Genomic DNA, 27,455 nt, shown 5'->3' with positions numbered 1-27,455 from the left:
TAAAACGATTGGCTATTTTATTAAAGTAGCTATACTACATAGGTTTGTATAAATGCATACTCAAAAGTCGGTTCCAATTCAGGTGACTAACCTCAAGTATACCCTATATGAAATACAAAATAATATCTATAATATTATAAATAACTAAATACATAGTTAAATATTTGTGTACATGATAAAAATATTACAACAAAATAGTATATAAGATTCAATGGAAGACATGTGTTGTCCATGATTAGACGGGTAGATGGAATCTCTCCCTCCCTTAGTCTCCCTTCCTTGGAGGAAAACAGCTGTTTGGATATTGCTATAGGTAGTGCTCATCTTCCGTTTAAAGTCTATGATAACTTGACATTTGTTTCTAGTTTCTGGTGAGTTATGCAGCAGAAGATGTAAAATTACATTGATTCCTTTGTGACGACAAATGAAACACCTAATTATGTGTTTGAATTTATCTTTGAAAGTCTCCTTATTTTTTCTCGAGCACATTCAGTAATAATTTTGGGATCTATACTGGCGATATCTAACAGCGCAAATTTCTCCAGCAAAAACATCATCGAAAATGATTTGTCAGTAATGAAAAAATTTATAGGATTTGTTTGAGATTAGAAATTGCTATAAATTTTCGAAAATTTCTAGAATTTATTCAACGGTTGTACTAGTGGTGTCTTTAAAGGTGTATCTGAAATGAAATATTACCTTCATTTCTTTAAATTTTTGTTAATCTATCAAGATGACTGAGACAAAAAAAATATATTGGTTAAAATAGTTTTAGGTATGGCACAATAAGTTAAATACACAAATATACAAATATAAAGATAGCTCTAAGTTATGACATTAAGTTAATGTCAACTATAGTATGTGTTACATAAAAAAAACAAAACGAAATCACTATTTATCGACTAAGAAAATCCACAGTGGATTGGATATGTTCACCCGTAGACACATCAAGAGCACTAACTCTGATTTCAGTTTCTCCAAACTGCATCCGTGTTTGTATCTCACGCCTCTTTGGCATTTTGTCTTCACTGGTCCCTGACAAATGTAATGTTACTGTTCCTACTTTATGTACTCCTGGATCTGTTATAAATTTTGGATCATTGTCTTCACAGCAGTAAATGTTGATTTGAATAAGTCTTTGGTCAGGACGGGCTGGAGTATAACTACGTAAAATGACGTCACCAATCGTGACTGGTTGATCGACAACAACATATTTATCGAAAATATCAGTACACCATTCTATTTCTTGGCGCGAAACTTTCTTTTTCAGTGGATGTTTTTTCGGATTATATCTGTTAAGAACACCAACTCCATAGGTAAGAGGACATCTTCTTACGTTGACGATTGTTGGGTCAAGGCCAAATAACACAGCACCTGTTAAAAATGATAAAGAACTTAAATAGAATGAAAACGAAGAGTGTGTCAATGAGACAGCAACCTGACTAAATAAAAAGAACAGCCCAAGGCTATATTAAAAAATATTTTTTAGATATACTAGTACTCGTTTTAAACATAGTAACAGCATAACGAATTTGATATCTATTGTACAACTATCTTTCTATGGTTTTTTTAAATATTTCGCTAAAAAATGCATGCAAATCGTGTGTTGATTTTTATTGCGTTGTCAGTATATTTTAGACTTATGAGTTTGAATGTCTTTTTGGTATCTTTTGCCTCTCTTTTATATATCTTTTCTATCAGATTAATGTCGGTTTACCTTATATATTCATATCAAAACTGATGTATGGTGTATATATGATCAGCGCAAAATATTAGCAGCTTACCACTTTATATACATTCAGCATACCAAAAGGTAACAATATTGTCTTTTTTATATTGTATCAGTCCATCGCTGATATATTATATTTCAACGTTTTCATGCTCAGGATTTCTAAGTTATTATTGTTTTACTGAAAATTCAGAACGATTAGTGACATGATGGAATGTAACGTGAACAATAAGAAATTAATTTAAAGATGATGATTTACCTTTAAGAATCGTCATGGCAACCCCTTGTGGTATTATAACTTGAATTAAATTTCCGAATTCCTGTCTGATTTCACTTTGTACAATGGCGGACTCAGCAAAACCACCAACAAGGAACATATATTTTAGGTCTATAAGTAAACAAACAAAGGACATAAATCTCAAGTCTAAAAGTAAGCATACAAAGGACATACATTTCATTTCTAAAAGTAAACACAAAAAGGACATAGATTTCAAGTCACAAGGTAAACATACAAAGCATATATATATCAGTTCTAAAAGTAAACACAAAAAGGACATACATATTTCAAGTCACAAGGTAAACATACAAAGAATATATATATCAGGTCTAAAAGTGAACTCCATAGATCAAATAGTTCAGGTATAAAAGTAATTTTTAGTCTTCCAGTTTCAATTCGGGGAATCTGAAATGTACATTCCCCATTTTAAAGATATAATTCTGAAAAGCACTGCCTTCTATTGATTAATTGGTTGTAAGTGTTTAGTGTCATTTTGAGCATTATTGTGCTACTTCGTGACGGCCAGTTTTTTGTTTTTGTGGGGGGAAAGGGGAGGTGAGGAAGCCGGATTGCCCGGAGACAACCACAGCCCTCCGGTAAGAAAACTGACAACCAAAGTTAATTAAGATTTGGGTGGAGCGCACCTGCCATGTGCGAGATTCGAACTTACAACCTCATTGCAGTGTTGACAGGCTAGTGATACAGACGTTCCACTAACTATTCGGGCACCTCCAGTGCAACCTACGTGTAAAAAATCTTCTAAAATATTAAAAGAAGTTTATTGTTTCACACTTTTTAAAGTTTTTAATGCAAGATATTATATTTGAATGGTTATAATGGAAATTAATTCTTTTCCAATAAATCACTGCAATGAACGATTCGTGTCAAACAAATCATTTGGCTCTTTGATCATCTTAACAAATTACCTTACTTTATATAAATAAAAGTATACAGTCGTGTGCCTTTCCAAATGTTAGATTTGAAAGGGAAACTCTGTACATCCTTGCAACTTTGAAACATGTTTTAATTCATGTGTATTCTATTCACTTCTAAAAGTACTATTTGACGTCTAAATTTTAATTGAGGAGATAGATGGTTTGGTTTTGTCGGGTTTTTTTCAGCTTATTTTTTTTGGTTTTTTTTTCTTCATTGAAGTAATCTGTCATACAGAATGTTTGAGTTGGGTGTGCATTATTTCATGTAGCTATTTATTGATGCGACTGTCATACAAGTGAGAGGTATAGTGCTAAAAAAAAGGTTCAATTCTCCAATTTTCTACATTTCAGAATGCCTGTACCTAGTCAGGAATATGACAGTTGTTGTCCATTCGTTTGAAGTGTTTTATCATTTGATTTTGCCATTTGATTAGGAACTTTCCTTTTTGAATTTTCCTCGTAGATCAGTATTTTTGTTATTTTACTTTTTGCACAATAACATCCGTTAGATTTTACATGTATCCCATTATCTATTAAAATCATTTTAAAGGTTGTATATGAAATGATTTTCACGATTCGTGTTAATTGTATACAAGGGTTAATGTAATTATTACCGAGAAAACAATCGAAAACCTTGATTTGTCATAAAAAAAAAGTACAGAAATATGACTTCTTCAAAATGATTCACTAAAACATTCATAAATATGTTGTCATCTATTTGTCATGTAAGAATTGTTTACACATTATATCAATTATTGTAAATGTGAAGTGACAAAACATTGCCAAAATTAATTTTTATTCAAATTATAAATATTGGTGTATGATACAGTATGTAATAATATGTTGATTAATGATTACTGAATCAGTTTGTTTCTTTTATAATACATTTTTACAAGAAGCATTATTTGTGGGTAATATATCAATGTATACCAAGTTAATGGGCAGTGGGCTGTGTTGTTATTTTGGTTATGGGCAGAGGGGACTAGTTGGTTAGGAACTTGAAATAAAATAGGGAATTTATATATATAACACCTGCTACAAGCAATTGTTTGTTTTTTTGATAAATGACAACGATGTTATGGCATTTCATCACAACCATCATGCTAGGGAAACGATTCAAACCAGATACAAGTCAAAGCAAATCTTTTTTCAGAATTTTCGATTTTGTTGTATATATTTGGCTATTTTGTTAAGTATTTTTTGGTAATATAGCTCCTGAACTGTTTTGGTACTTATACATCCTCGGATTTCAAATATTTGGTTGTGATGTAGGTAATTCTAGAAAAGCGCTTCAGATGCATGGAATTATGTCACGTGGTGTTCTCACTTTTTTACAGCACTGGGTCGATACCTCTGCTGGTGGACTATCTGTCCCCGAAGGTATCATCAGCTCAGTAGTCAGAACTTTTTTGCGACAATCGATGTACTTTTGATTTTGAAATTCAGAATTTTGAAATTATTTTGCAATTCAATATTTCAACCATTATTTAGGTATTTCTAAATACTAAGTAAAACATAGTAACTAGCTCCAAAACGTGGACATTTTGAACTGTCAGATAATAACTTGCAGCTGAAAGAACAATTAAAGTCATAAACAACAATTCAGGCAAAAAAAAATTACTGACAGCAGAAAAAAAACCTAACAGTAACATGATCAATAATCAAAAAGTGTCTGTTGTGCGTATGAAAGGCCGAAATGAAATTGAAAACGAAATACCTTTGATATTATTATTCAATATAGATCCAATCTTTTCTTTGATTTTCTGAATTGTAGGTTTAAATAATGTTTTCATTGCCTCAGGAGCCAGACGCAGCATTCCCTGTGATGACCACGTGATATCTTTGTCTCCATGGCGTTTTATAGCTGTGTCTATACCTGTCAACTAACAAATGATGCAGCATTTAAATTTTACAAGAAAACAAGATATCAAGGGGGAACAGTTTCCATTAAAAGGACATTATCTGTTAAATTCGTGTTAACAAGTTTGACTTAAATGCTCGTATCTGATTTATAACATACTAAAACGTATATCCAAATTTAAAGAATTTAAAAAAAATATAGGCTCGATAATATGTATCAGCATTTCGTGTGTATTTTTGTCTATACGCCATATCTAACCATCGAGATGACCTCCAAAGAATAGATAGCGACCACGTTCATATGATTTTCCTAGGTCTGTTTGAATGCATTTTGAAGGTTACAAAGTGTTTTTATCATCGTTCTTATCTGCATTAAAATTATTTTTTGTGGATCGAATCAGTAAGCCAAATGGTTCATCTTTGGGGGGACTAGAGGGGGTCTCATCCCGTTTTCACAGTTTTAATATCAGAAAATCCCGAAATCCCGGACATATTTTGTTAAAAATCCCGATCCCGATAAACAAGAAATCATCATTTGTTTATTAAAGAGGTCCTCCACTATTTTAGGTAACGAAAAGACACATCTGGTAAACTTTGAAAATTAAACCCTCTGAGTAATGTTGTTCTTAATTTTTGCTTTCAATTTGTAAATTTTTACCAATATATTCAGTACGTACCTTTTAAACACGTCAAGTTGGTGTATTTGTTTTCTTCAAAATTGCAGAATGCCATTAATATTTTTATATGATATTCGATTATAGAGAAGACTGTGTCTGTGAAATTATCTGTGTAGTAAGGCCAAGAAAAAAATACATGTGTTTCAGATAACATCCCCTAAAAAATTAGGATCGGTAGGAAAGCAAAATAGTTTTTTTTTCAAATGTTTTTGACTGGTTAATATGGGAGAAAAATTCTGACTTTATAAGAGTAGAGTTAGATTATAAGTACTTAAAATTAGGGTAGATATATATAGGGGGACCGGAAACATGTGTTTTATTTTAGGTCTTACATAATCTTACTCTTATTGAAAATATCCAAATCAAGTCTAAGAGGGTGGTAAAGGGTTATTTTCGTCCATTGTGATCGCCGTTTTTTATTTCACGTTCAACGTGTTTTTACTTTTTTATTTGACGTTCAGTCGTGCAAGACGGGTGCCTCGTTAAACGTGTTCTGCTTATTTAATTTTACGTGCATCGTGATTTTCAAAGTCTTATTTTGCGTGCTCGGTATTTTTTAAATAAAATTCAAACACTTGGCAAGGATCGTCAAGAAATACTTTTTTAAAAGCCGTTAACCAATTATCATTCGTCTCAACTCGGCCGATTCCGTACCCTCATCTAACGGATAGAAGGAGAGTAGCGGATTCTACAGAGGATTGCCGAATGAACCAATTATATCATAAATGGGTATACTAAATCGGGAATATCAAGTAAAACAAAGAGTTAATATATACAAGAAGACAGTGACTCAGTCACAAAAGGTTCACATAAAAGTATTTATTTTTCGTGCAACGTTCATTACAGAAACATTTCACGTTCAACGTGAAATTATGTCTTATTTTACGATTTTTTCGTGCAAGCACTCCCCTTTACCACCCTTGTCTAACTTTTGGGAAGGGTTGTAAAGAGGCGTTATGTTCACGGACAAACGCGAAATAAAATTCCAATTTCACGATGAACGAAAAATAAAAAAATTGCTTGCACGATGCCGTTTTTAGCAATTTCACAGTGAAGCACGAACTTTTTTCACGGAAAGTTGAAATTAAAAATGGTAAAACACGTTGCACAAAAAAAAAACCTTTACCACCCTCTTTGGGTATACTGATCCTCTAAATCAGAGCGACACTAATACCAAGGAGCTTAGACATTTATCATGAATTTTGATTAGCATTTCATTCGCGTACAGTGGATATTAAATATGGCACTGGCTACGGTTACTTTAAAAAAAAAACGAGCAGAAAATAACAATAAGATCTGGATCTACTCTGTTTCTAGATGCGATTCTGATTGAAATATAATGAAAATGGCACTTTTATCTGTCCAAGGTACAGTTTTTTGTCAATCCCGTTATATTTCAACATAAAAATCCCTATTTCCCATGGCTAAAAACGTGGGTTTCCCGTATCTCGATGTTTTTCTATCCCGAATTCCCGATCTTTAAACAAGGCAATCCCACAATTTCCCGTTGCTAAAATCGGCCAATCCCGGCGTCCCGAAAATGGTCTCGCCCCCCCCCCCCCCCCCATCTTTGTTTCACTTTAAATAGTTACATTCGTTTCCTTTAAATAGTTTAGTACAAGTGTAACCTATCTCCGGCTAAAAGATTAAATTGAAGGTCACATGAATATGGATTTAATAAGGTTGAACTATTCGCTTGCAAGTTATAAGTTTGTTTTTGTAAAATTGCTTTTTTTCAAAGTTTTTTCATGCGAAAAAAAACCATTTTAAAATGTTTTCATCACGTTGCTCGTGTCCCTTTTTTAACGGGCAGAAAATTCATCTCAAGATGAACAATCCATTCGATTTAATAAATGACGGATGAAAAAACAAATTTAAAGATGAACAATTAATTCAATTTCAAACATGAACTATTCGATTTCAAAGATAATAAGTGTCGTTTCTAGATTGCATCAAGGACTTTGTGACATGTGTGTTAAAAGTTTAATCATTTCTGACATTTATACTTAAAATGAATGATCTCTGTTTATCACATTTCCTTAAGAAGAAAAAACTAACGAACCTTGTGTTTTCTGTAATAGTCAATAAATGAGAAAGGTAATGCTATATTTAGAGGTGATGTTTTGTAGGGTGAGGCAGATCTCTTTCTCGACTCGAAAGCTATCAGCATATCAACCCAACCAGCAGATCTCTTCACTTTGTATTGTTCGATCAATGTCTTCCCGAAAATTGACATTAATAACTTTTCAAACTCGACATCTACACCTGTTTAAAAAAAATGTGAAGGAATTAGACACAGAAAACAATGGAGATAAAGAATGATAATAATTTCTTTAAATACAAACTTGCGTTGCTTTTTTCTACTCTGTGCTTGTCAATGATCTGATAATTTGAAAATTATCTTTGCAAATACTTTTACAGCGTTTCAGATGCACTAATTTGATTTTCTGCTTTGATTGTTTATTTTGTTTTTATCAACGTCCAAACTTTTATAATATCCTTATTCTCACCAGCTCGCAGTCATTAGTTATAAAGAACTGAGACATGATTCATACCGATGGATCCGTAAGGACCGCCACTTGCTTTATGTAGTTCTGCTAATTTTCCAGTACTGTCCAACTCGTGTACTGTTATGTCGACAGTTCCACCACCACAATCAACTACCATGTAACGGGTACCTGTATACAACAATTGTGGGTTAAAACAATCAACTACCATGTAACGGGTACCTGTATACAACAATTGTGGGTTAAAACAGCAAAATATCATTATCAAATACGTTTCTTGAAATTGATTTATCATTTATCAACACATCTATATAAGGACAATTAGTTTCTTTTTTATTTTTGAAACTTTCTATACCCAATTCTTAAATTAAAAATGGAAATGGGGAATGTGTCAAAGAGACAAGAAGCCGACCATAGAGCAGTTAACAGTAAAAGGCCAACAATGGGTCTTCGAAACAGCGAGAAAATCCCGCACCCGGAGGGGGCTTTGGTTAGCCCTAAACACAAATGTGGACTAGTTCAGTGAAAATGGACGTCATACTAAACTCCAAAACATATAAATGAACTAAAATTCAAAATCATACAATTCAAAACAAAGGACAGAGATTCATCTCATGGGACGCCTCACTAGTTTGTTGAATGACAATGTTAATTGCTCAAAGTTAAGTATGTGAATTTTCTGTTTCCTTTTTCTGTCTCCTGACAGAAAACAATAGGGTGATAAAAATGTAAAATGATTTTATTCTTTTAAATATTTTATATAAACTGTGTTGGCAAATGTTCTGAACGTTTAACGATGTTTGACCAAAAATGTCCATGAGTTGTGTAAGGGTAAGCTTGCAAATTTAGGGTATATGGTAGGGTCAAATAAAGACGCAGGAAACACAACTATTAATCTATTTAACCTAATACTCGAAAGACAAAACTTAGATCTTTAATATCAGATAAAGTGTTTTACAAATGCTTCTGTTGCTATAGACTTTCTTTTGGTGATATTAAAAAATTTCCAGATTGATAATTAATGTATTGGTCGATATTTGTTATTTGTTTAGCGTTCAGTGGCAAACATTTCATTCGCATCCTGGACTATACAGCCAATATACATACAATTAAACAAAATCATTAAGAACAATAGTAACACAAGAGAATCGTACATACTAAATTATCAAATGGTTGTATATCAATCAGTTCATGCAGATACAATACGTTGTTATAATAAAGATGTACAATAACGTTTTAGAGTTGATAATCGTACATGACAACGTGGGTACAAGAAGTATAATAAGATAGTCAGTTGAGAAATAAGATTCAAAAGACAGGGAAATATATATAGAATAGGACATGAGTCAACTACTAATATGGTTAGGTTGAAAATAATGCATCCGGAAAAAGAATTAGGAATGATAATAAATTGAATATGAAGGCGATTATTTATACCTCTTAATATCATTTCCATCGAATATTCATTCACTGAAAAAAAAAGAAGCATTTATGGCATATATTATTTAATAACATAATATTCAATTCATCTGATTTTCTAATTGCAAAAGTTTCTTTGAACCCTAATCTGAATATTGAACAGGTATTACAGAGACTGGTAGCTTTTTGGGGGTTCCAAATCAAGGTTTTGAAATGAACCAAAAAGGTGAACGTTTTATATTTTCACAATATATTTCTATCTTTAGATTGCGTTGTTTACCTTGATTGGAAACTTCGAATGCATTATCTAAGTTGACTGGTTCGCTTCTGGTCGGAGACTGTACTTGACGAGGGGATTCTGGGACTAACTGGTGCATCCTTAACTTTCGACAGTAAATAGACGCTGCTTCAGGTTCCAAGGCAATTAGAAGTTGATCTGGGAATTCTTCGGATGCAATACCAGCCTTCAATATAAACAGTGTATAGAAATAAGAAATGTAATGACAATAATGATAATAAACAAACAGGGGATTTCATAAAAAGTCATGCAGATAAAAAATCGGGAAAGATCTAAACTTGAATGCCGCCTAATTTTTATCCAAATTTGTCAGTAATTGTCGTATGTTATCTCCCTTATTTAAAGAGGTATGTTGATGGCAGACCTCAAATTGTTTCTATAAGAATGGTGACAGCCTGGCATAGTGTATTGACACCCGTCTATTGCTGACGACTCCATGATGACCAATATATGTTTGTTATTTATATCATTTTGGATGCTATCTCATTTTCTTGATAGAGGGTTGCTGCTCACAAGAAGTTATTAAACCAAGAGTTCCAAATGATGAATCCCTTCGTAAATGTTACGGACGCCATCACAAGTTGGTTGACCGTTATGGAATAACTGTTTCGCAGACAATATCGGATATGTTCCTTACGTCGTAACTACAATCCCCTTCCCTTTCATGAATGTGACCTACCGAATTAGACTATTTACCGGATTTGTTATCACATAAGCAACACGACGGGTGCCACATGTGGAGCAGGATCTGCTTGCCCTTCCTGAGATCACCCCCAGTTTTTGGTGGGGTTCGTGTTGCTAATTCCATAGTTTTATATGTTGTGTCATGTTTACTGTAATAATTGTTTGTCTGTTTGTCTTTTTCATTTTTAGCCATGGCGTTGTCAGTTTATTTTCGATTTATGAGTTTGACTGTCCATTTGGTATTTTTCGTCCCTCTTTCATGTATGTACCAAAACGCATTTAAAAAGCGATGATATTCAAAACATAAAACTTACAGAATTATACAAGCACATTGACTCTGTATGTGTATAACTTCAATACAATGTATAATTGTTGTTCTCACCTTATAAGCTGCCTGCCTCATGAACTGTTTAGCTGGAGCTTTCCATATGGCCGGAACACATACCACCCATCGGATATCTTCGTTTAGGATCTTTACACCAGATTGGTCCGACAATTCCCTGATCACATGATCTCGGAGGTATGACATTGCGTATGTAAAGATCTTCAAAGCAGGATAGTGTCTGCCATTGGCAGCTGTTAGCATTGTATCTGTCGACAAATCCTGCAAGATTATTGAATGGTATTTATAATAGATAGAATCATATAAAAGCAAGTTAAGGGACAGTTGACCGAACAACTGTATAATATTGATCAAGAGTATGTGAGAAGGCTCCTTATGGCTCAAAAATCAAGAAAAACAGAATGTTCTAAGATTAATTATAGAAACAATGACTTTGAGTTTTAAGAAAATGCCTTTCTGTCATCATATGCTTAGACATGTTATGGTTTATGGATTTGAAATTAAAGTAGAACTTTATAACGACATTGGGATACTTTTTATTATTGTTTCTTTTTAAATCGTTATTTCTGTCTGAAATCTTATTTGCATTTTCTTAAAGTTTATGTATCATAGATTTTTATATAAATGTCAATATATATTATTTACCAATACCAACATGTAGGTGGATTTTAATTTATAAGTTGATTCAAATCTTGTAGGTGGGAATCATCAATCAAAGATTTATTACTCATTCTAACGGATAAGTGTTTTATAGTAAATTGTATAGATCTTTTAATGACAAAAATCTTTAAAATTAATCAAGTTAAATGTGCTCTTTTAACTCACGGATTGTCAGATTGGTAAATTAGTTAGCAAAACTTACAGCTTTGTCTGTTCTACATGTATACTTTGTTGGGAAACTGTTTCTTACGTATATATAACTAAACTCATTAACTTTAAAGTTCAGTCGTTGTTAAAAGTTGATAATAAACGCGACTGGTTACAATAGCGGAGCAGGAACTGATTATCCTTCCTGAACAAAAGAGTTTAGTCTGCTTTTGGTAATATTTTGTTTCCAAATCTTTAGTTTGTTTCTGAATTACTTGGTGGACTGCTGTTTGTCCTTCAAAAGAATTTATTTTTGCCATGTTTTCTGTTTATATCCTGCCAATATCTTATGATTGATCAATATAAAAAAGAAGATGTGGTATGATTGCACCATATATGATGTAACACATAAACAAACGACAACCACTGAAATACAGGCTCCTGACTTGGGACAGGCACATACATAAATAATGTGGCGGAATTAAACATGTTAGCGGGATCACAACCCTCCCCTAACCTGGGACAGTGGTATAACAGTACAACGTAAGAACGAACTATATAAAAATCAGTTGAAAAAGGCTTAACTCATCAGAAGGACAAAAATACAAGTAAAAGTGTGTATTCCTCTTTTTAACGAAAGCTGTTTTTGTTTTGCTTGTTTTCTTTAAAAAATAAAACCTAAAAGGTGTACCTCAAAGTAAACAAATGAATAGTTTTAGTAAAAATGATAATAGTAGTCAATTTTGGTACTATATCAAAATGACCTTAGGTTGAAATAATTAAGGGTAAATTGGTCTTAAATCTTTCATCCCTAACTGAATTGCGTCTATTGCAAATATCAAAATACTTAACGTAGTAAGTTTATCTGACCAGGAAAAATAAAATCTAGTATCTATAATTACCTCCTATCACGATACAAAATGCAAAGTGCTATGAGGAAACATAAATTAATTTATCTGTTTATCAATAAAGAAAGAATTTAAGAATGTTTGTAATGCGTAACGAAGATCAAAGGTCTACTTATAACAGGTGTATGTACTGTTTACCTGTTTAATTCGTTATGCATATGCAACAACATAAACCGATATAATATCGTATAATAACCTATTAAAGTCGGTGGACTAACATTTTACTATATAAACATACAGGTTAATATATGCAAAGCGTTGATCAAGTCGACCCCACCAGTTGAACAATATTTACAATTGAACTTCGGTTTTTTTTTTCATGTCTTTTATAATTTTTTAAATAATATCTTTTTAAAGAAAAGTTTACTGAATCTGACTGTGTTAATTTTCATAAAATAAACATTATATTCTTTATTTTCTTTAATTCCTAAATAAAACTGTTGAAATATACACTTACAGTAGCTGTATGTAGGGTCATCTTAAACTTGTCAAAGTACAGCCATTCTTGGGCCCTCTCTTTGTCCAGATCATGGTAGTTATCACGGGCATTGTACCCAAATGAATGGAACGATCCGTCAGGGGTCAGTAACATGATGGTGGGAGTTTTCTGATTTATTATGCCAGGATCACCTCCTTCCCATTTTCTCATCATATGAATACTGTCAGGATCACGAGTAAAGCTGAAAGCATAGCCGCTATAAGCTGTCCCAAAGTCAATAGCTACTACTACAAAATGACCTTGGTATTTGGATGGTGATTGCTCTGCTGCGATGATGGAGTTGTCTAACGTCTGGAGAGCATGTTCCACCTCTAGGCTTTCTGTATTGTCTATTGAGAGTTCCCTCCTCGGGGCAATATCTGGCTGTATCTCTACTGATTCTGATACATTCGCTGGTTTATTGTTCAATACAGCATTAAGTCTGGGTTGTTCTTCTACCTTGACAAATTCCTCTTGGATGGTTTCGATATCCATCTTCGCAGTATCTGGCGGCGTTTTCTTTGTTTCCGTTGTACAGTGTATTTCGACATCAGTAACGTTTTCTTTTACAGATTTCTGGGAAGACTTTGAAGACGATGAAGAGGAAGACGAAGAAGAAGATGATGACGAACTATCTGATCGCTTTAACTTTGCTTTGTCTGCTGGAGAAATCCATGGTTTCTTCATTTCTATCGTTTGGTCTGTTTCTACATCCAGCGAAGGAATACCCGGATTAATCTTTTCCGATGTATATTTTGTGTCAAAAGACAGTGATGGATTTTTAAAGTTAACTTCCAATTCACCACTCTCACTTTGTGGAATTGGAGGAAATATTTCACGCTCCAAGGAAGACAGTGACGCTTTTCTTTCAACATCATGTACTATTACAACATCGTTATCTGAAGAAACAGACTCTGAAGACGATTTTTGAGCTGATTCTACTCGTTCAATCTTTTCCTCAACAACCAGTTCTTCAACAGAGCATGGCACAGGGACTTTGTCTTGTTTTATTAGATTTTCGTCGTCGCTTGTTCCTTTCATATATTTATTTTCTGTATTTATATTGTCGTCTGTTTCTGGTCGCGTTCTAGCAACTTGTTTATCCAGAAGTTTTGAATACTCTTGCAGTGTTTTAAGTGGACTTTTGTCGTCAGTATCTTTATTATGACGATCTTTATCGTCTTCGTTTTCCGGTAGGTGGCAGACATCTGATTTTGTCGTCTGCTCATCTGTCGACGTTTGTGATGTGCTTCTATCCCTGTTATCTGACGAGGATCGTGACGGTGACTTTTTATTTTCTTTTTTCTCTTTTTCTTTCTTTTTATCCTCTTTTATCGGTTCTGTGATCTTTGCTTTATGAGTTCTATGGAATATGTGAGATAATTTATCAAATGGTGATTCCGGAGTTGTTGGTGTAGATGGTTCTTCTTTGGCATGTTTCTTCTTCTTGCTTTGTTTACCATCTGGTTTAGCTATAGTTTTTGTTTTGAGATCAACTTTGAAAACGTTAACTTGGACCTCTTTATCTGCATGATTCATATCAATTTTATTCTTCTTCTTTTCGTCTTCAGACTCACTTGACGATGAAGAGGACGATGAAGTTGATCTTTGTTTCTTTTTTAATCTAAACTTGCTTCTTTTCTTGCTTGCTTTCTTCGTCGGCTTCTCTGTTTCTAGAAAAGAAACTATTTGTGTTGTATTGATAAGATAGAAAATAGAAAATTCTAATTTGCAGATTCAACAACTTTATCAAATTTATATTTTAATAGGTTTCATTGATTATAAACTTATAAGACCCCCCGTTTTTGGTAAGTTTCGTGTTACTTAGTCTTTAGTAGTCATTATAATAAATAAATGGGGACTGTGCCAATGGGACACAGATGATGCCCCAGGTTGCGTACTACGTTTACAAGAACGGTCTAAAGTGACGCTACCTAAATTTGTACTTGATCTGAGTTTTGTAGTAATATTTCATAACATTTGGTTGAGGCAGACTTTAGTTAGAGAACAGAAACGTAAAATTCTACAATAACTCCATTTGTAAAGGGGTATTACTCTTAAACAGAGTAAGTGAAGCCACCAAAATCAAATCCGGATCTTTTTTTTGTGGTAATGGGCATTGCGTGTAAGTTTCATAACATTTGGTGGAGGCCAACTAAAGAACAGAAACGTTAATTGCAATTCATTTTTTGAACAACTGTTTTTTATTCGACCCTCAAATCCTTAGAATTAATGTACTACGGTGGAAAAAGTGTCACTCATTTGTGTTTTTATACCTAATTTGTACAATTCACTGTTCCTTTGTTTCATAATTATTGTTTAAGTTATATTTGGTACTTGATAAAAATAAGAGCCGATTATTATTTGGCTAACGTCCCGTAGCTAATATATCATGCATATTCAGGACTACCGAATATTGAAAAGTGCCGCAAATTGTACATTAGTATATTAGATTTAAACATTTTTATTTGAAAATAGTTGGAGAAACTTTAATTTTTGCATCTAATGTATTTTTAATTTAAATAATCATAAGAAAAACTAAATATTAAATTTAAACTAAACTGTATAATGAAATATTACCTTCAGTTATTTTCTACTGAATTAAGTTGTGTTGTTTACTTTTTTTAAATTGTTCTAGTTATTGCTTGTATTTCTTTTACTTGAAAATATTGCTTTAAATAAATTCACTTTCAGTTTTTATTTCTAGTATCTACTTTATTCTAGCTCACAAGTAACTACAGAACAATGCGTATGTATACGTATTATCAGGACAACGTATCAAATAACAAAAAATGAATTATATACCGTTGCATGAGAACATAAGGGAGTGTATCTGTAGGGTATTTCATTCCGGCGTGTAAGAAATGCACTAGCAGCTAGTGGTTTATTCCTTCCGTCGGAAAATTTGTCATGATTTCTTTTCAATGAAAATATTCGCTGTTACCTTTTCTCTCAATGTAGCGCTATTTTAGCCCCTTCGGTTCAGCAAAAAAAAAAATTAGTCAGAAATACATCTTTTTGAACAAAAATTTCGGTCATAATTTTTAGTAATATTCAACAGGTCAATTCGCAATCTTCTGATTCTCATTGCAAATCAAAAAAAGGAATATTGAAAAAAATGCTGCTTCTATGAACTAACAATTTGGTAGCAAACCAACAAACAGCTTAAAAAATATAGAAAAAATCTTAATCATCACTACATTAATGCGCATAGCTTGAAACAAAATAAAAGAAACCAGTTTGCTTTAATAATAATAAGGGTTAAAGCCAGTAAATGATATACTCAAAAAGTAAAACTCAAAATCACCTGACCTTACAATAATCTAAGATCAAAAGTTCTTACCGTGTGTGATGTGTTTGTACTGAACAAAATTCTGTAAACGGTATAATTTTCGATTTTGACTTTGTTGTGAGTTTGATTAACAATATAATTAGTATAAAGCAGGCAAGACTATGAATAAATGAATCTGTATTTACATCAATTACCAACTGATTTAAGAGAATCAGAAATACAGAGTAAAATAGCGTTTGAATTTCTTAACTTACAAGACACCGAATAAGTATCTCACATGCTTTAAAACTTCGATCGACATATATATATAGTTTAAGAAAAGGAATACCAGAAGAGGTCTGATTGACAATGAGACAACTATCAATAACAGACCATATCACATCTACGCGTCATTGTGCAGCCTGTAACAATGAGCACATCGTATATAAATATAAGAAGATGTGGTAGTAATGAGACAACCCTCCACCCAAGTAAGCTATAACAGTTATAGAAAAATTGACAAAATGTAACACAATGCAAAAGAGAAAAAACAACGGCATGGTATATCTAGTTTTTATTATTCACCTTGTTTAGTATCCATTAATGTTTTAACTTCAAAATATATTAACAGCAGAATAAAGGATGGGTTGATTTTTGTTGTCAATAGTGTACATTGTAAAACAATATTAACTGCGATGATTTAATATACTACATGTATAGTACTAAAGGAGAAGTTGGCGTATTTGCAGCAGATACGTTCAAACATGCATTTGAATTTTATGAAGTTTGGTCACACAAAACTGCCAGAAATGTCGCCAGTGACGGAGCCTGAAGTGTGGTATAAACATGTAGGTATAATTGTTTGTTTACTTTTGATAGATAGGACAATAAGTATATATCTCTCAAGTATTTACAGATACCTGTAAAGTTTGTTTACTATTTTATTACTATCTTTATCAATGTTTATCAAAGTGGCTCTAAAACTATAATTTCTTTATAATGTTTCTTCTCCATGTCAAAAGTAAACAAGACCCCGACCTTTAACCTCTAAAGCAATATCATAATGGTTACACCTTATCTTCATTCAATAATATCTACATTCCATTCTAAAACAATGATCGTTCTACGTATATATACTGGTAATTATACATAGCTAATTAAAGGTTCGCAATTTCAAAACAGGTTAGGAGGAAAAATAGCAACTGGTATCTACAAAATGCCATTCATTATAAATAAAAATTAGAATTAAAAGGACACATTGATATGTTTAAGAAATATCAACTACAAAAAGACCAATTTCCCATGACTAACGCTTACGTAAGTGTAATGAGAAAAAAATCCACGGGTTTGTATCATTGGCAGATGACATTTATGAAGACTAGCAATTTGTAAAAAAAAACAAATCATGAAACTGTCTACTAAAAATGATATAAACACTTTTTTTTTCTAAACCAATTTTATCATTGTACATTAACTGAAAAATGTCTTTCTGTAGGCGACGGAAAAAACATTTAGGAAGGTTACTGGGCATCAAATATTTGAGCATAGAAACTATTCGGTCATGGAATTAGGATTTAGTTCCGTTTCAGTATTAATCTTACATAATGTGTGTGTTAATGTGTTATGTAAAAGATATGTATAGGACACTATTATTCTATAGCAATACAAAAGATTGTAAATATCTTTATAATCTGTGCTTACTCGTTTAGAACTGAAATGACATATGCACAACATGATAAAAATGTACTTTATTGAACAACCCAACTCAGCTTCGGTCAAATATTCTACTCATCAGTTTAAGAAAAGCAGTGAAAAATGTATCAAAAAAGAAGAAGAAAAAAAAACCAAACAAATAACAGCCAAATAACAGCCTAAAAAAATCTCCAATAAAGTCAAACCTCGGAAAATGTCCACCCATACAAAGATTATCCTTAGAGCAGGCAGTTCCCATGATTAAGTAATAACAGCATCAATGTAATATAGTACCGATAAAACATTATCTTTCTGAATGAATCTATTCAAGCTTTTATATGGATCGTATCGTAATTTACGGACTCTATAAACAACATTTCCGTAAAAATGAGGATCGAAATCTCTTTAAAACTAGTTTTCTACAGCCCATGTACAAATGTACAATCTTTCTTCCAAACAAATGCAAATATATCTATGTGTATGAAAGAGTTTAGTAAAGGTTTTAAGTAATGTGTGGTAACGAAACTACTGACTGAATAATTTGGCAATGATACATATGTTAAGTTCAATGAATTCTGTGTCGTTACTACAGATACGGACGGAAGTAGTGGGATTTATAGACATTTTCCGACATTTTCATCTAATATGGTTAAGATTTCATTTTCATTTTACAAATAATCATTGGCTTATTAAATGATTGAAAAATGTTGTAAATTACATGATTTGTTTTCGAAAATTCTGTAAAGCTAACCGTGGAATAATACATGTGAGGCTTGTTTAGGGGGGTATCAATATCCCACATCCCATTAAGTTTGTATCCCAATATCCCATATCCCTATAATGTTTACCCCTAATATCCCCATAAATATTTTTTACAAATATCCCATATCCCTAAAACTATTTTGAAATATCCCAAAAAATCATTATAAATTCATTCCCAAGCCCATTTTTTCCCTCATCAGTGCTCTGACGTCCCTCGGCACCACCTTGTCTGGCAAACCAGCCGTTGCACATCAGAGCAATCTGTGAAATGTGGAGACCTCCGAAGATCCTCGCCACGTAAAAAATAAGAGGTAAAACACTAGAAAATATCCTGTAATCATATAAAGCATCAAAACAAATAAAAACATTGACAACAATAAGGCTTAACTCATCAGATGGATACATCTAACAAAAATCTATGATTATTTCAAAAAAAATATCAATGCATATGAGCATATAATATAAAAAAAGATGTGGTATGATTGCCAATGAGACAACTCTTCACAAGAGACCATGTGACACAGAAATTAACAACTATAGGTCACCGTACGACCTTCAACAATGAGCAAAGCTCATAACACATAGTTAGCTATAAAAAGTCCTGAAATGACATATGTAGAAAAATTCAAACGAGAAAACTAACGGCCTAATTTATGTATAAAAAAATGAACAAAAAACAACTATGTAACACAGCAACAAACGACAACCACTGAATTAAAGACTCCCGACTTTGGACAGGCACATACATACAGAATGTGGCGAGGTTAACAGTGGCGGATCCAGAAATTTTCATAAGTGGGGGCCCACTGACTGACCTAAGAGGGGTCCCGCTCCAGTCACGCTTCAGTGATTCCCTATATAAGCAACCAAATTTTTTCCCAAAAAGGGGGGCCCGGGCCCCATGGGCCCCCTGCCCCCCCCTAAATCCGCCTCTGGTTAAACATGTTAGCGGGATACCAACCCTCCCCTTAACCTGGGACAGTGGTGTAACAGTACAACATAAGAACGAACTATACAAATCAGTTGAAAAAGGCTTAACTCATCAGATGGATAAAAATAGAAATACATCTAACAAAAAAAGAGAGTGGATGTGACCAAGTACTTGTACATCCCATCAACAAAAAGACACTATTTACAGATCTGAGAGTATTCGCAGTTACTGACAGCTAGTTCAAAACCAATTACAACTAATAAAAAGTAATGCATCTGAGACTAAATTATCAATCATTACACATCCAGCACCCAATGGCACGGTAAACAACATCTCCGTAAAAATGAGTAAGTGCTATCCCGTTTGAAATAAGTTTTCTACAGGTAGAACCAAACTTCAAAACCAAATCTAGAATTTAGTAAAGATTTTAAGTGATTTGTGGTAACGAAATCCCTGACTTAATAATTTACAAGTAATACATAGATTTCGTTCATTAAAATATAATTACATTAAATGTATGTTTCATTATAATACTTTATTTTGATTGGCTAACTGCACAACACGTGTTATTCCGTAAGCAGTTGCATTGCTCAATACAACTTTTCATTCATGATAACACATGGTCCAACAATAAAGTGCACAGGTGAATTACATAAAAAAAAATATATAAAATTCGTGTTTTCATGATCATAGCTAAAAAATGTAATTATAAGTATTGAATGCTTCTTTTTGTAACTTTATAGGGTTGTAAAAGCGTTGACCGTGCGCACATTTTTAGAATGAAGCGCTTCCGCGCTTCATACAAAAATGTACTTCGGTCAACGCTTTTACACCCCAATAAATTTACAAAAAGAAGCATTCAATTCTTAACCAAAACGTTACAACAGACACGGGCATAGCGGAGGAGTTGTGATATACAAACACCGTAAGATAGTGCCAAAGGAACATCTCCATCCAAAATGGGAAAATTAACTATAAGGAACGAAGTATGGAAAGCAAAACAAATACTTTTAAAATTATCAGTACATATGAGCATATAAATGTCGAAAATAGATCAATACTTTTCGCTTGGGTTTGGATGACTTTTTAATAAAACGACCATAAACTCAATTAAAATCAACAAAGCACTAAAATGACCTTTAATATTAAACTTTTTTGGGCAATTTTATCAAGTGAGATGTAAATATTTCTGTACTTAACTTTTAAATTCCGCTTATTTTTTTTCATGTTAAAAATTCAATATCCTTATAAATGCATCAATATCCCATATCCCTAAAATAAAATGGCAAATATCCCGTATCCCAATATACCCTATACAAGCCTCACATGTCAGTGGCGGAGCCAGAAAAAAGGGGGGTCTGGGCCGGTTGGAACCCCCTTTTTTTGGACGATCAATGCATTTGAATGGGGACATATAGGACCCTCCCTTTTATTCTGGATTAGTAACCCCCTTTTAAAAATGGCTGGGTCCGTCCCTGCATGTTTTGCTTCTATAGCCAGCGAGTGTAATGGAACAAATTCGTTTCAGAAAAATGTCGGTCATTGCACTTCAACAATTAACGTGCTAATATGAAGTCTTAATATCTATATTTGGGTCACTGAAAGTAAAAAGCAGCACCACATTCCCGCCATTCTTATGTAGTTTTAATCACTACTGCGATATGTGGTTTATTTTTCTGATTTAGTATATTTTTTCCTAATTTGGCCCCAAATAGGATTCAATTTTGAGGCCATTATTCATAACAATATGAACAACATCATAATTAATGTCATATTGTTGTCGTTACGTTGACATCTAAGTTCAGTAGCACCTTTCACACTTGTATTACATTAAAACTAAATCACAGGTATTTTTCATATGTAGGAGATGTAAAAAAAAATATAATTATCTGTAATAAATGTATTATGATAAATTTGCGGTTTTGTAAACAAGACAAAACTGATGAATTCTTATTTACAGATAAATATAAGTTTGTTTTTAAATTCGAAGCAAACGAATATATCTGTTTTGCATTTTATTGTAAAATTAACAATTAACTCATAATTTTACGGGGGTTACCCCAGATTTGTTAAGTTTTATGTCAGATTGATTAAAAAAAATAATGGATATGGGTATTTTTTTCTTTTTAGTTTACATATTTATTACTGATTGAAATAAATCGTAAGAAATTCCCCTTTAATACAAATTCAGTCATAATATTCCTTTCGTATTGTAAATGGACACTGTAGGTGTGTGAAATAATGCATTCACAGTATTTGACCGAGTTTTGTTTACAAATGACAGGGCACATAATAAATATACTACGATAGTGGTAGACAAATATTTTTTTGTGTCATAAAACGTATCGAATGACAATAAAATAGGGCAGGTCTAATAAGTATTGTCATGACCACTTTCTATCCTTTTCTGTGAACTCTAAAAGTTCACACTTTATTTTTTTTTATTATTCGAACTCTTAAGAAAGCTGTACTCACCACTTATGGTCTTATCTTTGGTCTTCGGACTCATCTCGGTACCAGATAGTGTTTTTGTTTCATAAAGAATAGGCTCCGATGCAGTTAAATTATCCGCCGATTTTAGTCGATTTTTATCACCTCCTTTGAACGACAGCTTATGTACCAATGATGTGATTTTCTCCGGAATTTTTAATCCAAAGTCTGGTTTTCTTTTTCCTGAATCTTTTGTTTTATTTGACTTTTTAGTTGTTTTGGGAGATGAATCTTCTATTGGTTGTTCCATGCTGATTTCTGGTACATTTGCTTTTGGGACTTCGAATTCTGAACTATCTGGAATATATTGCATATAGTTTTGAGGTAGTTCTATCGATACAGTATCATTGAAAGTTTTACTGACTTTGTTTGATGGTATATCTACTTCAAAAGCATTTTCATTGTCACATTCTTTCATTAGTTTTCTGTCTTGGTCAATTTGAGGATATTCGGGACTTTGTGTTTTTAAATTAAAGTCGATTTCTGGTTTGCATTCTAATGAAATATCTGATGTAGCAGGAAAGCTCATGTCAACTTCCGTTTCGCAGGTTTTAATATTTTCGGAAACTTCTGTTTTACCATCATATTTCGGTTTATTTATGTCTGGTATATCTAGATCGACCATTTTAGAATCCATTACTTTCATGTCCTGTGAAATATCATCCTCTGGTGTTACCACACCAACGTCTAAATCTGTCTTTCTGGACGGTAGATCAACAATTGCACTTTCTTTGAGTTCAACAGAATTTGTTTTCTTCAAAAGCTCAATGACGTCATCTTTGGGTAAATTTATATCCTCTGTAATTTTCTCTTTGTTTATATCATTTTTTGCATTATCCTTTACGTTGTCACCATGCGAAGATTCGGAATCGGAAGAACTCGAAGAACTAGATTCGCTTGAAGACGACGATTTTGAGTTTTTGCTTTTCTTTTTCTTTAGACGAACATCGGGTTTGATACAAGATTCGGTGGTTATGTTATTTCAGGTTGGATAAGTTCATCTTCGGATGTAGCTGGTAATTCGTCTGCTATATCTATGTCCGGTTGTGGCGGTAATGATAATCCTGACTTGATAATTACAGGGATTTCCTCTGATCCAATTGAAGCTTGTGTGTCAAATGATGGCAAATTTGTTTCATAAGGGAGTTCATTATCTGGTTTGTTCACATCTAGAGAAGGCATGTCGTATTCTAATGATTGATCGTATTCCGGTAAAACCGGTTGCTGCTCACTGTTTAATACTTCTTTTGGTAGAATAGCTGACATAGTAGCATCCTCTATTTCTCTCCCGATATTGGGTTTGTTAATTATAATCTCTTCATCTCCAGATAACATGGGTCTTTGGTTTGATATATCTTTCTTCTGTTTTTGTTCGTCGTCCGTTTCTGAATCTGATGAGCTTGATGAACTCGAATCACTTGACTTACTTTTTGTATCCGTCGAAGGTTTAACAGACACTGGCTCCTTAAACACAACTGCAGTCGGTAATGTTTTAATAACATCTGTATTCTGCAAACCATTTTCTATGTTATCAATGCCATTTTCTGATAAACCATTGTGGTGCTCCATATCTTGTATGGTTTCGTCTTCAGATGATACTGATTTCGGTTTTACCAGTTCTTCGTTTTGTTTCACGTGATCATCGGAATCGGAATCGGAATCTGACAAAGATGAGGATCCACTGCCACTCTTGGATTTATCTTTTATATCCTCCACTTTCTCTGGTTCGTCTGATTTCTCTTTGCCATCCGATCTGAGGATTTCCTGCTTCTCTGTATCTTCTGATAAAACCAATGTCTGTTTTTCGTCATCAGACTCTGTTGAACTTGATGAACTTGAATCGACTTTGGATTTGACATTTTCAGTAGGAAGCGATTTTTCTGATTCTTTATTTTCTAAATATTTTCTTTCATTTTCACTATCAGATTTTAATGAGCTCGTTTGGTCATTTTTAGTTGGCATATATACAGATACTGGTGATTTAGTTTGCGTCTTTGGAGCAGTGGCTGTTTCTTCCTTATCACTTTCAGACTCTGATGAGCTAGAACCAGTTTTCGATTTAGACTGATTATCTTCTGTTGACATTGGTACGAGCGATGGCGAACCGATTGGTTTAATGTCTGAATGTATCATTTTCGTCTTATCAGTATCAGACTCAGATGAACTGGTGGAGCTTACATCTATCTTTGATTTTGGTTGTTCATTTTCAATTGCTGGAACTGGTGAATTGATTTTAGTCTCTTTGGTTTCCTCTTTTTCATTATCAGAAGAATTGGACGAACCAACCTTTGACTTAATAGGTTCCTTAATAACAACTGGTGTTTCTATTTTTCTTTTTTTGGATTGTTTTGTTTCATTTTCTGATTCTGATGAACTTGATGAACTTGATGAACTGGACGAACTAGACGAACTAGATTCAGTTTTTGATTTTGTATTTTCATGATCGTCTGGTGACACAGATGCCTCGTTTTGATTTACATATTCTGCTGTTATAACTGGAACAACTTCACCATCGTCTTCCAATTCATTGATGTCGCTGTTGTCCGTAGATAAACTGATCTTTATATTGGATATTTCTAGTGACTTATTTGTGCTCTCATCTTCTTCTTTTGCACTTTCAGTTGCATCGAGGTCAAACTGATCCTGTGGCACATGTTCAAGTTCAATTTGACCTTGAAATATCATACCACTTTGATACGAACTGTCCCCACCAGAAAACTGAGTTGATGATGTAGGCATAATAAGTACATTATCATGCATATAAACGGGGCCATAATATGTAACAGAAAGTCGTTTACTACCAACCTCGGGCTCAGAATCAGCAGTTCCTAAACGATTCACATTTTGTGGTAATTCAGACTTCAGGTCATTTGAAATAAGTTTCACTTCCATGTGTTCGTTTGCTGAGTCTACCATGATTTCTGGTGGTTCACTTGAAGGTAGCGGTGGCGCTTCGCTTGACTGACTGGAGGTTACGTCTTTTTCACTGAACGATTTACTGCTACTACTGTCGCTGCTTGAACTGGAATCTGCTCTGTTGCGTTTTGTTGTTAAGCTTTTTTTCGTTTTCTGATCAGTGTCAAGCTGTTTGGATATTAACGGTAAAGTATCTCCAATTATTTGATTTTCAATACTAGAAAGTGAGGTGTTGTGGTCTGAGTATTTCAATTCAGAGTTTTCAATTTCTTCAGGACGATTATTACTATCCCACGGCTCTTCGTACACCGTTAGTCGTTTTTCCGCAGAATTAACACACAGAGTTGTTTCTGGTTCTATTTTTTCTTGGCTGCTTGAGCTAGACTTCCTTTTCCGACTTTCTTGTTCTGCGTTTTCATCAGAACTTGAGGAATCACTCCGAGTTACCTTTTCAGTAACTGTAATAGGCGTACAGAGAGAAACATCTGTACCATTTTGTCTATTTGAATTAGACAAGTTGTCTTCAGTTGATGACCCAGAAGATGAACTGGAACTTTTTCTCTCCAGTTTCCCGCTCTTTTTGTTAGCACTGCTGCTTGAACTTCCGCTACTGTTGCGTCTCCTCTTCGTCGGTTGTAGATTTAAGTCGGGATCGTGTTGTAAGTCATCTGCTCCCTTTTTATCTAGATCATACGGTAATAGTTCTGAATCGTCCGTTATTCCATTTGATTTTGAAATTTGAGGAGGTAACTCACTCAAACTGTTGCTTGACTCTGCTCTGAATGGTGATTCTCCTGACCACGTTAAAGCGTGTCTATTCCGATCGACGGATATATCTTCTCTTTCACCATTATATCGCCGTAATACGCTGATATCTTTTTCTCCGTAAGCAAAACTTAGTGGTCTATTTGCGCGTAAATTTCTGGCGGTCGTAAAATCGTCTGAAATTTTTCGGTAAGTTCCAGTCGGACTATCATCCTTAAGCACGCGCAAGGAATATGCCCTTGCCACTTTATATTTCTTTCCAGACATTATTATAAAATCTAACAAAATTCCAATCACGCATCTAAATGCATATTAATTGTAAATGAGTTCGATGGAAAATTGATGGCTATGCTAATCACAGAATTGTTATGGCGCTCTACTTCGACTGAAACAAAAACTACAAATATAATTCCTTCTTTTCACTTCAGTCATGCACCGTCGACTGACTTATGAATACACTAAACTTTTATCTTCAATTTCATTGTAATGTCACTGTAACAATTTAATTGGACGTAGGAAGGGATTGTAAAATCAAGCGGTCACCTATATCATGCACATTCCATTGTTTAACTATAGTTGATACAAATTTCTGTTAGAATTATGCCAAATATTTATGACATATCACGCTCATAAAAACCGATATATTTATACATAAACATACAAATGACGTTCTCGTTTTATGGCCATAATATCTTGAAATATTCATTTTCACATGAGTGTTTATTCTGTCTTATTTATGCTTGACCCTGTTCCATAATGATTCTAGAAATGTATATACTTGTGTCTATTTTATTCCGTTTCCATTTGTATATTTTGACATTTACTTATAATTAACTTATGTAATTGTTTGACATTATAAGCTAGGCTCCATTTACAGGTACAAACAAACTAATTGTATTTTACACATTAAATCATACTTTTTATCAGGAGAGTGTCTGATGGGTCAAATTGAAAATAAAGCTTATAGATTTGTTAGAAACCATTTAATAAAATATAAAAATATCCTTAAATGCAAAAATAGAAACAGGATGTATAGCAGAAAAGTAGTAGAGCGATTTTCCACGAATTTATTTCACATCGGGGCCACTTTCAAAAATTAAAATCTTTCTATCTTTACTTAATTTCACAGCATTAACCGTCAGATATTTGTACACATTTTAAGACTATGAAGCGTTGAACTTGTGTGATTGTATCTATAGAGAAAGAGGAGAGAATACGGCATGTATCGTTGAGTCTTGTGGATTTAGGGTTTCAGTTTTTTTCTTCTGACTCCTCACTTTTTCTTTCTACATGATGATGATACTATAAATCATATGTTTTTCTTTTTGTTTTTAATATATGTCTCGATATCGTTTAGGACTTCCCCAAATATATGTCTCGATATCGTTTATGACTTCCCCAAATATATGTCTCGATATCGTTTACGACTTCCCCAAATACCACAGATACGCTAAAAAACATACGGTATGAAAAGCTGAACTTTTTTTATTTGAAAAGCAATCAGGCAAGTAAAATCATAATATTTCTGTTTTTTAAGAAAAGAAAGTAATTCTATGAAATTATGAAAACTGCAATTCATGAAACCATTAATATTTGATTCTTGAATTGTAAGCCCACTCACAAACAGTTCAAGTAGGAAAGATATAGATATAAAATTAAAATTAAAAGAAAGTATGCTTTCCATCTCATCCATTTATTGTGAATTA

The 27,455-nt window shown here is 33.3% G+C and overlaps 3 protein-coding genes across 4 annotated transcripts; all 3 read right to left on the bottom strand.

Moving 5' to 3' along the window:
- On the bottom strand, window positions 1-13,705 carry LOC143073587 (heat shock 70 kDa protein 12A-like). Of its 2 annotated transcripts, XM_076249228.1 has the most exons (9): window positions 12,902-13,705; window positions 10,769-10,990; window positions 9,685-9,868; window positions 9,423-9,455; window positions 8,034-8,156; window positions 7,541-7,743; window positions 4,659-4,824; window positions 1,989-2,117; window positions 1-1,374 (listed from the first exon to the last, which is right to left on the bottom strand). In XM_076249228.1, exons 1-9 carry the CDS (start codon window positions 13,607-13,609, stop codon window positions 896-898), a joined length of 2,247 nt encoding a protein of 748 aa, XP_076105343.1. In that variant the 5' UTR covers window positions 13,610-13,705; the 3' UTR covers window positions 1-895. The 2 variants fall into 2 exon arrangements, with proteins under 2 accessions (XP_076105343.1, XP_076105344.1); XM_076249229.1 differs by lacking the exon at window positions 9,423-9,455.
- Window positions 13,656-23,042, bottom strand: LOC143073800 (uncharacterized). The gene is made up of 3 exons (XM_076249556.1): window positions 22,054-23,042; window positions 13,735-14,595; window positions 13,656-13,660 (listed from the first exon to the last, which is right to left on the bottom strand). The coding sequence occupies exons 1-3, from the start codon at window positions 22,712-22,714 to the stop codon at window positions 13,656-13,658; spliced, it is 1,527 nt and encodes a 508-aa protein (XP_076105671.1). The 5' UTR covers window positions 22,715-23,042.
- Window positions 22,736-26,335, bottom strand: LOC143073586 (uncharacterized). The gene has a single exon (XM_076249227.1). The coding sequence runs from the start codon at window positions 26,014-26,016 to the stop codon at window positions 23,041-23,043; it is 2,976 nt and encodes a 991-aa protein (XP_076105342.1). The 5' UTR covers window positions 26,017-26,335; the 3' UTR covers window positions 22,736-23,040.
- Between the last annotated feature and the right edge of the window lie 1,120 nt (window positions 26,336-27,455).

The sequence above is a fragment of the Mytilus galloprovincialis genome, chromosome 4 (genome assembly GCF_965363235.1).
Source record: "Mytilus galloprovincialis chromosome 4, xbMytGall1.hap1.1, whole genome shotgun sequence".
Taxonomy (NCBI): Eukaryota; Metazoa; Mollusca; class Bivalvia; order Mytilida; family Mytilidae; genus Mytilus; species Mytilus galloprovincialis.
This window is presented reverse-complemented; position numbering and strand designations above follow the sequence as displayed.

Excerpts from the sequence above, each read along its gene's own strand:
- LOC143073587 (XM_076249228.1), bottom strand. The coding sequence starts at position 13,609 with ATGAAGAAACCATGGATTTCTCCAGCAGACAAAGCAAAGTTAAAGCGA. Across the intron at positions 10,991-12,901 it reads TGACCCTACATACAGCTACT|GATTTGTCGACAGATACAAT; the intron begins GTAAGTGTATAT and ends ATAATCTTGCAG. Across the intron at positions 7,744-8,033 it reads CGGTCCTTACGGATCCATCG|GTGTAGATGTCGAGTTTGAA; the intron begins GTATGAATCATG and ends TTTTTTAAACAG.
- LOC143073800 (XM_076249556.1), bottom strand. The coding sequence starts at position 22,714 with ATGAAAGTAATGGATTCTAAAATGGTCGATCTAGATATACCAGACATA. Across the intron at positions 14,596-22,053 it reads CAAAGATAAGACCATAAGTG|AAACAGAGAAGCCGACGAAG; the intron begins GTGAGTACAGCT and ends TTTCTTTTCTAG.
- LOC143073586 (XM_076249227.1), bottom strand. The coding sequence starts at position 26,016 with ATGTCTGGAAAGAAATATAAAGTGGCAAGGGCATATTCCTTGCGCGTG.